Raw genomic sequence first — 11,320 nt, 5'->3', positions numbered from 1 at the left:
GGTCGGGTTCCTGCCGGTGGTCCCGGAGGCCCGTGCTGTGCCCCAGGGTCTGTTGACTCTCAGTCTTCCCTCTCTGGGCATCGCCTGCTCGGTGCCTGGCGGACAACGTGTTCCCGAGCAGTGTGACAGCCTAGGTGGTGCAGGGGACGTAAAGTGTTACTGCTGCATAAATACAGCCCTCCCGTCCTTTCTTCCCCTTGCTCCTCAATCTAAACCTTTTCCAGTATTAATTGCAATATCCTGTTCTTTTCTCCCGACTCCAGCTGGGATGCTGCATATGAAAGAGAGCTGCAAACTTTTGAGGATATTGGAGATGCTGGGGAAATTTGGTAAATAAAATAACTCCACCGGAGTGTTTCTCTTCTTTTGTCTTTGAAGTTGCAGAAATGCAGCCAGCAATTTGCAGGGTTAATGAGTAGTTCTGGATGTTGGCAAAACGATTGGGGAGTCTTAATCTTGAGGCCACCAGTTCCTCTCAATTGCCCAGTTTTGCACTGCAGATTTCGAAGTTACACTGGGGCAACTGTCCTTCCACAGAAAGTGAGTTGGTAGTTGTGGCGTATGTTACCAAGAAATGTGCATTTTATTCCCGAGCTCAGGTTTAACTGCACAAGTTGCCAGTGCTGCCGCCTTTTTTAATATATGGAGGGCTTCACCACCCAGAGGTGGTGCTTTGATGAATCTTAGGGCCATGTGATTCATTTTAATTGCATGGAATATGAGCTACGTGAGTTGTTACGCAAGTGCTTCAGTAACAGACACTTTACAAAAAGCTGGAGAGAGGGAGTGATATAATTAATTTGCTGTGCCTTTTGTCCATTTCTGCTATCTTAATTACCTGAGCCTTTGTTTTTCATAGGTTTGGAGAGGAAAGCATGGTTCGCATAATCAGATGGTTGGAAAAACAAAAGGTTTCCCTGGACAGCTCTGTGCTCGACATTGGAACTGGAAACGGTGCTTTGCTGATTGAATTGGTTAGTATATTGCAAAGTTTGTGCTTTTGATACAGAACCGGTGCTCCAAACACGGTAGTTTAAATACAGTTCTCACAAGGGACAACAGTCATCATGGAAAGCTGTAACTGATGTGAAAGACAAAAGGCAAACTTATATTGTGGGTTTTTTCCCATCAACAGAACACTGGTTACTGCACATCAGGTTTTATATTTCCGTTTGGTTTAAGAGCGTGAGTGAAACTAACTCAGTGCTGTTGACGTGCCTTAAAGAACATCCTGTCACAGAGACAAGGCGTAATTGCAGCTGCCAGGCAGCCTTTGGGACTCACTGTGTAACTCCTCGCACCAGCAATGCTGGTTCAGGCTTTTAGAAGTGCTGACCTAGCAGCAGAACATGTGCTTTTCTAGCAGATGGAAATACCTACGTTTGGCTACACGTGCTCAAACTTCTAGTTTCTTGGTACTGCCCAGATAACAGCCTTCCAGTACCTGAAGGGGCTACAAGGAAGCTGGGGGGGACTTTTTACAAGGGCCTGTAGTGACAGGACAAGGGGTAACGGGTTTAAACTGAAAGTGGGGAGGTTTAGATTGGATATCAGGAAGAAATTCTTCCCGGAGAGGATGGGGAGGCACTGGGACAGGTTGCCCAGAGAAGCTGTGGATGCCCCATCCCTGGAAGTGTCCAAGGCCAGGCTGGATGAGGCTTGGAGCAACCTGGGCTATGGAAGGTGTCCCTGCCCCTGGCAGGGGGTGGGACTGGATGATCTTTAAGGTCCCTTCCAACTCAAACCATTCTGTGATTCTATGATTGTCAGTACTTCAGTTTTCAAAATTTATGGTATTTCTTTAAATCAGTCTCTGCCTGAATATCCCTTATTTTAACTTTCCCTTTCTGTTTTCCTGTATTTAAAAATGCTTTTCTTCCCACCTCCAGGTAAGGAAATTGAGTTGAGTAATAAGGTGCTCTCATGCAAAACCAGACCGTTTTCCAAATTCTGTTCTGATAAGTAAAAAGTGGTTACAAACAAGTTTTTTACGTAAATGAATTTAAAAGTCGTTAACACTTTTTTTCAAGATGTATCCCTTTCTGTCAAGGTGGAAACCCCTTATCAGATACATTCCAAAGTGTTACAGTGTTGTTACACACAGATACAAGATACTAAGGAGTATTTTTTTCCTGTTTTTGATTGAATACAGGAGAGTTGGTAAAGAAAGGAGCTGTTTCTGTTGTTCTGCGTTCTCCGTTGTCTCCATTAGTTACTGTAGAATTTGAAAGGGGTGGACATCAAAATAAGGTTTATAATGGATTTTGGTTTAACACAGACTTTGATTTTAGAAGAGTTTAAAGCTTTTCTGGGGACTGGCTACTATGCTGCAGCACAGAAGTAGAAATGGCTCACCTCGTTAAGAGAAACTAATTTTGAAGCCTAGTAATGATGATCATTAAATCCAGTGCTAGCTAGCTCTATCATTCTTGAAACATCCAGCAGAAAAACCTGTAAAGCCCATCTGAATCCTGGAATCATAGAATGGTTTGGGTTGGAAGGGACCTTAAGGATCATGTAGTTCCAACCCCCCTGCCATGGGCAGGGACACCTGCACTCCTCTGGACTTGCTCCAACTGGTCTATATCCTATCTGCAGGCTCCAAGAGAGATATGGCTGGGGCTCCTCTCTTCTTTCTGCTTGCTTTGAGGATCTCAGACACGTAAGCGGGACCTGTTGCTGTTTTCTATCTGCAATAGCCCATGGTCCTACCCCTGTGAACTTGAGGAATCTGGTAGGCTGCATTGATGACCTAATTCCTTTGCCTTCCAAAAATTCCAGCTCTTCTAAGGAAATATTGCTGCCACCTGGAGCTCTGACCTTCTCTTTGGGTTTTTTTTTCCTGAGTATTCTGAGCCCACAGTGTTGAAAAACTCCTCAGAGTAAGGAATATTCACCACCCAAGTGCGGGCGTCCACCTGGCAGCACCAGAAACCCAAACATGGTGCGGTGCTGATGACATTGCAAACTACCTCCTGCTATTTAATCTGCATTTTCAGCAGAAGAGTGCTTAGAAATACCACCCTCGGGACAGGAGTCCAGTTGCAGGATGCAGCGTGGTCATGTTTGGCACCTGAAGGAACGATCCCTTCCTGTCAGTATGTAGTCAGGCCATACAGGTTTAGCAGCATTTAATGTTGTTTATCCTTAAACTTCCCTTCTCTGCCCCGGAGACTATAGGAGTGATGGGAACTCCCTGAAGTGAATCAAGCTCTTCCTTTCCAAACAGAGGAGCTGTTGCGGGAACTACTCTTCCACCCCCAAGTCTTCAGCACCGGCATCTCAGGAAGCTCGGTTTGCTCTGGGGAGGAACGTGGGCAGAAGCCTGTGCGATACGCTGTTCTTCATCCCATGCAAACAACACGGGCTTTGTCTTCAGCAGAAATTAGTCCTCGGTTAAGAACAGCTGGCCAGCACTGAGCTCACACAGGCTGGGAGGGTGAAGGACTCTTTCAAAAACTTAAGAGTTTTTCTTGCTGTTAGAGTGTCAGCCTTTGGAACAAGTAGATAAGCAGCTGGTTGCTTAGCACTAGTTAGAGTCCAGGTATTGTTCAAAACCAAGACAAACCCAAGCTTCCTCCCTCTCTCTGCTGTTACTGCCTGCAGCTGGCCGTAAGACCATAGCTCTCCCTGTGAGGTTTGGCTCTAACCAGACCAACTGACACACGCGATACCCAGATCTGATCGCTTCAGCTTCTACCTGGGAGTGAAAATGGGGCACTGTCCCCCTCCCATGTGCCCAACTCCAGCTGATGCAGGGTGCCCACCTGCTTTGCAAAAGGGTTGCGAGGATCTCGCTGCCTGCGTTTGCAGAACTGGGTTATTATCTGCTCCAGAGTCAGGTTAACAGCGAGTCTCTGTATGCTCTTTTATGTGGTGTGTAACCTGCCTGAAAACTGCTGATACAAAGATCTTGTAGTATGCAAATAATTGCATTCAAATAGACATTAGCATGAATAATTAGAAAAATGCAAGGTTTTGCAGTGGAATTCTGTACTGAGAAAATGTATTACATATTTTGGCTCTTACAGTTTGGGTTATAAATTAAATAATTGCTCAATCTCAGATGTTATGTAAGTGTCAGTGAGGTTTTCTCATGTTGAAGCATCTGGCATTGGCACATGTTCTCATCACTGAAAATTCCTGGTTTCTAGGTTACTTTTGGTGCAGATAAGAGAGCGTCTTCCCCTCCAGGGTATTACTTTTCACAGTTCTGCTCAGGTTTCCACTTGTTGACAGAAACCAGCTTTCGGTCCACAGCTCTTTTCATGAGGTATAAGGCAGAATGGAGCTATTTCAGCTCATTCCCCCAGCTATTTAGCTCTTGTAATGGTAACAGGAATAAAAATGACTTAAAGCAGGGGTTTTTTCCTCCGTTATTAAGAGGAGGAGAGGTGAGATGGATTATAGATAGGGAATACACTTGTGGGATGGAAAAATTGCTAGCACACTGATTAAGATTCTCTGCTTCTGTCTAGGCAAAGTCTGGCTACACTAATCTCACTGGGATTGATTACTCCCCTTCTGCAATACAGCTTTCAGAAAAAGTAAGAGAGAAAGAAGGGATGCCTAACATTAAATTAAAGGTAAGTTTTGAGAGAGTTTATTAAGGGAATAGAAAGCAACTGAACCCAAGATTAAACGGCTTAGTGATATTCAGATGTACTCGGTGTACTATATTCATTATGTCTTTTGACACTTGTGAGAGAACTCAAGCCAAATAAATCTGTATTTACAAGAAGATTTTTGGTCCATTATTTTTTTCTGTTTGTAACAGTCATTAGGGCTAAAAAGATTTCCCTGCTTCTAGCAGGGAGCAGAACAGTGCTTCGCCACTTGGCCAAGTTCTGTAGTTTAGCTGCCACATCCTGAATTTCAGATTTGAGACAGAGGAAGAAAGCCTTAAGTGACAGAATCCCTACCACTAGCTGTGGGGCAGGAAGTCTGAGGTGCTGCTGGATCAGGGGGTGACCTCCAGAGGTCCCTTCCAGTGTCAGCCATCCTGGGATTCCGTGGCTGCCGTTCGTTCTGAGCTCGCTCGCTGCTATGCCATTTGCTCCTCCAGCGTGGTGCCTGTACGATGTCTCTGTTCTTGGGTGTCAGCTGTAATCTCTTTGTGGCAGGCACTGTCGATTCTTCGGTATTTGTACAGTGCCTGGCACGCAGCACCTAGGGAACAAGGGATCAGAGTACAACTAATGATTGAAAGAATGAACTTCAGGTATGTTATGCTTTAGCTGGATAGGTATGTACGCGGGCTTTACAGCAAACAGATCACACGGTACGTGGGGAAGAAGCTGACGTGGCACTGAACGTGTGGAAAACCCGTGCGTTACCCTTTCCTAAACACGCCTGTTACCAGGTTTGAGGCTTTTCGTTTTAAAGTACTGGTTTGCATTAAAGATTCACGAGCTCCTGAGTAGGAGATTGTTGTCACACTTGTAGACTTCTGGTTTAGGTAGAAGACTTCCTGGCTCCGTCAGCTGAGCTGTCAGGATTTGAGATTTGTATTGACAAGGGGACTTTCGATGCCATAAGCCTCGATCCTGATAACGCGGTGGGAAAGAGGAAGCGGTACGTGACATCTCTCTGCAGCCTGTTGAAACCAGAGGGCTTTTTCCTCATAACGTCTTGCAACTGGACCAAGGAGGAGCTGCTGAACGAGTTCAGAAAAGGTAAGCAGTTGAATGGAACCGCTTTCGATCCACTCCAGAGGGTGTTTTTTACATGCCAGTTAGCTCCTGAATCTCATGCCTGAGGCTTGAAACTCAGTGTGGATCTAAACCAACCGTCCCTTCTGGAGAACTGAAGTTACTGGCAAGTTACCATCTTTTCTGCTGTTAATTTGTGTGAGTCAGCCAGCTAAGATTTTTATTGTCCATGGAAGGGTTTCAGCTGTATAAAGCAGCAGTGCAGTGTAACAATACAGTCCTATAAACTTACAGAATAACCGACTTGCAAGTTTTCCAGACAAATAAAGAATGGTTTGCAAAGGGTTATCCAAAAGGAGAATAAAATTACTTCCTTCTAATAAAAGCATTTTAATTTCTGTCTGGCAGGATTTGAAATTCTGGAGGAGCTGCCAACACCCAAGTTTTGCTTTGGAGGAAGAATTGGAAACAGTGTAGCAGCATTGGTTTTCCGAAGGAAAAAAGTGGGGCCATCCATCTTGGACAAATTAGATTAGTTGAGAAAAGTCTGAACTTTAAACCTGACAGAAAACCTCAGACACGTGTGTAAATAAATGTTCTTTGAGTACACAGTAAAATACTATGTATGGAACTCGAAGGGGCTATAAAACATTGCCTGAGAAGCATTTCAGCTTTGCATAACTTGCCCGTAAATTTTTGCCCTTGCCACAACCTCGCTTGGTTTAGGGAAGCTGCAAGTTTGGAAGAGAGAGAAGTAAGGCATTCTAAATCCGGAGGCTGGTATAACTGGATGATGTTGGTGTCTGGAACATAAGGATTTGGTATTTAATTTCTGTATCGGTAACTAGTGACCAGGCATTCTGCAAAGCGAACCCCTCGTTTCCCTGTCGCACGGTGCCACAGGGAACACGCTTTGCAGTGTGAGCCCTGGGTGTTTTATTTTTCCCTAGGTACATAAACATAAATGTTAAGGAAGGAAATGGATACGAAAGCCACGTGCAAAAAGGGACCAGTCAGTGCTTTAAATTCAGGCTTTCAGAGGGTTTTGGACTCGGTGTAGTTCTGTCTCCGCTGCAGGTCAACTCTTCTCCCACAGAGGGAAGCTGTTGAGTGCTGCTGGAGATCTCACGCGCCCAGATGTGTGCGTGCCTCGTCAGTCGTTCCCACTGATCCCATACATGTGTGAAGGTGTGACGTTACGCTCTCGCTGCCGTGTGACATATGCCTCTTTCATTATTGATCTCCTATGTGGTAATGTCTTAAGAGCCAGCAATGACCTTATGTTTTGCAGTGAATTTCTCAGGACAGATTTTAGCTGCTCATATCCAAAAGAATTCAAAGCATACCTGTCCTGCATGTGATCTTTCTTCTTGATTTCTTTGCCTTTATTTCTTCTGTGTTATATTTTCCAAATACTACTATTTCTCGAAAGGAAGGACAAGGAGATTTCTTTCTGCCTTGACAAACACATTTGCAGGTGACAATAAACTTGTTCTTTCAAACATCAAGGAGGGCCTATTGTGTAATCAGGTTTTGTTTCACAGGCAAGGTTGTGTTTGCTTATCAGAGAATTGCTTCTCCTAGCTTCCAGACTTCTCCTAGCTTCCAGAGTTCTAGTTCTCTCGGTTGAGGAAATCTTCAAGGATCAAGAGATACTCCGAGTCCTTTCCCAGGATAGGAAGTAAGGCATGATTTGCACGGTGGTGAGTCCTTCCTCTGTGATCCATCTGGAGCTGCCTTCGAGGCAGAAATCCTAAATTCTTTTTTTCCAAAATGGGATGTACTGGGTCCATTAGAAGATTGGTCTATCAGCAGTGGTGAGAAAGTTTAGTCCTAGTGAATAGCTCTTTGCATATTTGGTCAGGCTTGGGTTCCTAACTCGAGTGCCAAACCCAGGGTCTTGTTGTCGTTTGGGTAACCTCGCTCCTGATGCCTGCTCATATCCAAATGCCAAGCAAACTGCAGTTAGGGATTCTCTTCTGAGGTGTTTCCTGGGAGAGGCCATTGTATTTGTTGTGGGACTTGTGCTACTGAAAAAAGCTTGGAGCATGTTGCCCTGGATTTTTATGGGGTGTGTCAGGGAAGTGAACTGTTGGGATGAAATATCTGAAAGAGGAGACCAAGTGAAATTAAAGCCAGAGTGTAGGGTAAATAGGTTCTCAAGGCAAAAAGCCTTTGCCCTTTCAGCATCCCAGTGCTTGCTTGAAGTAAATATTTCTATAACCATGTTTATATAAATTAGAAAGGGAGAAATACCAGACATGAAAATCATGACACAACTGAACGAACACAGAAGATTCAGAGGGAAGGATAATGTTCTATTACTCCTCGACTTCCCTTTTCATAGAATCATAGAATGTTTTGAGTTGGAAAGGACCTTAAAGACCATCTAGTTCCAACCCCCCTGCCATGGGCAGGGACACCTTCCACTAGACCAGGTTGCTCCAAGCCTCATCCAGCCTGGCCTTGGACACTTCCAGGGATGGGGCATCCACAGCTTCTCTGGGGAACCTGTCCCAGTGCCTCCCCACCCTCTCCGGGAAGAATTTCTTCCTGATCTCCAATCTAAACCTCCCTACTTTCAATTTAAACCCGTTACCCCTTGCCCTGTCACTTTTGGTCATCCACTTGTTATTTATAAGAATGTAACGGTCCGTAAGGAGGAGGAATAGGTAACTGTGGTGCTGTCTCTAGGCTGTTTTTTAAACGTTAATTTTTTTTTAAGGCATAAAAGAATAGGAATTACTGTTCTGTTCTTGAACTTCAGCATACTTGTGGTCTAAAATGAAAAATTCTGGGAGCTACAATGTATTTTTTGAGGAGCTGTGGGGTTACATCAGAAACACTAACCGAGTTATGGCAGCTGCTCTTCCCGACAGGGCCAGCTGTGACGAAGCATGTCACGGCAGGCTTTCTGTCCCATCAGGAGAATGTTTCTTCAAATCATTATGGAGAGCATCAGGATGAAATAGCTGTTTGCATTATGGGCTCACCCTCTCGATTTCAAAACCAGTGTTGCAGCACCATTTCTGAAAACCAGGAATGACCAGCTGTTGTATCAGAATTTGGGGTATTTGACACCTACAGTGGAAGGAGGCTCCCAGCTTTTTTTTTCCGTTTAATTCTTCAAACACGGGGGTTTGCATTATCTTTTAAGCAATTAAAAAGATTCTTGTCTGAGGGAGCATGCCCATGGCTAGAAACGGCAATATCCTCTCATCTGATCTGCACCCAAATGATTTCAGGTCTGCACAGGTTTCTCCCTTGGAACAACTGGGCTCTGTCAGCTGTCCAGGTGAAGCCACGTGTGCAAGCTAGATAGATTGTGAAGCTATGAAGCTGGGCTGACACTGACCTTGGCAGCTTCTCTGGAGTTATTTTTACAGAAGGATAAGTTCTGGGATAGCTTTTCTGGTGCCTCAGGCACAGCAAGCTTTTCTTCGTCACCGATACTGGCTTCCATGTATTTCCACGTTCCAGGAATGCACTGGCAGCACCGTAGCCATTGTAAGGAAAATCTGCGTATATATATATCCTGCTATGTCCGTTCTACTGTGTTCCAGGGTGCCTGGTAAAAGACTGCCAAAACATATGTTATTTAATACCAGACAGAATCTTTAAGCATGGTATTCAGCAACATACAGCAAAATTTCCAGCGTTTTGGCACTCGGATTGCTTTCCTAATCTTGGCATGCCGAAAAGGTAAAGAACACTATTTGCTACAACAATAACTGCTTTATTTTATAGGCCCTTTAAGCATTTTAACATAGCAAATCGTCTCCTGTAACATATGCAGAGAGCACACAGAAAATGAACGGGCCAGGGCTTTTCACTGCTGTAAGGAGACCTGCCCTTGCCTTCCCATTGCTCGCTGCCATTTTTGGGTAAGAGGAGGGGAAGGCTGCAGCGTTCCCGACCCCTTGGCTGAATGGATGGTATGGATGCCTGCGGAGGGGATGGCTCTGTAACCTAACCCTTGCGGGTAGCAGCTAAATCGAGGAACAACTCATGGATACCTGAGGCTTTCAGTGAGAGGGGATGAGGTGTTATAGCCTCGAGACAAAGGAGGAAAAGGAATGCTGGTGTGCTTTATTGGACATAAATAAGGGAAAAGCCAACCCGTGGCTTAATTTCCATTTGTTAGGTAAGAGTATTGCTTAAAATGAGCCCATTTCTAGGTTACTGGGAATTTAAACTGAGTGCTGTCAGGCAAACAAATGATGTAGCCAGAAGGAAGCACGTAAATACTGGATAATCACAAGTGCATAATGCCGTGCTGGAGAGCCAGAGCTCATAGATGCTCGTGAAGGAACACAAACGAACCTCAGCGCTCGCTCCCGCTCCAGCGGCCAAGTATTCATGGACAGCATCACGTGTCAAGCAGAGGTGGGAAGAACGTGCATTTATTGAGTGATGTGAAACGTTGATAGGGTTGTGAACCGAAACGTTAGCAGCACAGAGACATGCACGTGTGGTGTGGTGTGCCTGCATCCAGCCTGAAACGCCGGCCAAGGAAAGCAGGCTGACGGGTCGTCAGTTGGATTGTCTCTGACGCTTCCCCTAAAAAACGAGTCAGTGTTTCGGACGCAAGGATCTAGGCTCGTTCACCCCAGTTTGCAGTCGTAATTAGCCTCGCTGACTGCTGCCCTACCCTAGGGCACCTGAGCCAAGCCTGGGGCAGCCGCAGCTCAGCCGTCATGCCCTCTGCCAAGCCAGGTAGGGAGTAAGCGAAGCGGGGAGCCGAAATGCAGTGCTGCCATACGTGTGCAGCAAGTAACCGGTGAAATAAAAGGATTTTTAGGTTTCGTGCAAGTCCCATCGTGTGCCAAATGGAGTAAGAACTTAGACTCCTCATTACAAACCTCTTTGCATGGCAACGCTTCACTTCTTTAAGGTATCGGGTCTCCTGGATTGAGATACTCTCTGACCTAGAGCACACATTGTGTTACAGAGACGTGCTTGCTCCCTGGGCATGAAAAAATAGTTACTTGTGCTCGCTGTTACTTAGATTCTATGAATTTCAGGATTTCCCTGAAACTGGAGTGTGGCTTCTGAAACTGGTCTCCGTTTTGCGCTGCTGGAGAGCTTCCACGGAGACAAGATGTCCCTCCGAATACGCGGTACCCAGCCCAGCCGACATCAGCCTGCGGCTGGGATGCTCCCACTCTCTGCCTGGCCTTGGGTGAGTCCCTTCCCTCCATGCCTTGGCTGGCAGGAGAAGCAGAAGGATAAAACCGTAAATAACAGCGAGTGCTCGGGTGTTCAGAGCAGCACAGAGTTGTAGGTCATTGTGAAAAGACACCTCTGAAATTATTAGCAACCGTGGTGCGTATGACCAGAATAACAAACTGGAGCAGACGGCGAAGCGTTAGAAAGGCTTCACAGAAAGCAGATTCTAACCGAGCAGCCAAATCCTGTGCACTGGAAGTGAAGGAAATTGTCTGTCACCAGGGCTTAGCACTGTTACATCTGAATGTTTTAATGACTTAGACCCCAGTATAATTCCAAGAGGATCATGGAGATCGTTAGCTTTCCTCCTACCCACAGTTTCCATCTCCGTAAGGAAGGCTCCGAGCCAGTGGGGAGCAAAGGCGCTGACATCCGAGACAAAACCACAGATTAATCAGCTCAGAATTTAACTGAATGAATTCTCTGCCCACGATAACTAA

At 45.5% G+C, this 11,320-nt stretch overlaps 1 protein-coding gene across 1 annotated transcript; it reads left to right on the top strand.

Annotated features, from left to right (window-relative positions):
• Positions 1-263: 263 nt before the first annotated feature.
• Positions 264-6,504, top strand: METTL10 (methyltransferase like 10; the record flags this gene model as incomplete). The annotated part of the gene is made up of 5 exons (XM_010160594.1): positions 264-329; positions 860-974; positions 4,479-4,586; positions 5,459-5,675; positions 6,060-6,504. Coding segments are annotated over 5 exons (634 nt in total), but the record flags the coding sequence as incomplete, so codon positions are not given.
• Between the last annotated feature and the right edge of the window lie 4,816 nt (positions 6,505-11,320).

Source organism: Eurypyga helias, unplaced genomic scaffold, assembly GCF_000690775.1.
Source record: "Eurypyga helias isolate BGI_N326 unplaced genomic scaffold, ASM69077v1 Scaffold5571, whole genome shotgun sequence".
Taxonomy (NCBI): domain Eukaryota; kingdom Metazoa; phylum Chordata; class Aves; order Eurypygiformes; family Eurypygidae; genus Eurypyga; species Eurypyga helias.
The sequence above is the reverse complement of the archived record's forward strand: the minus strand, read 5'-3'. Positions and strand labels throughout refer to the sequence as shown.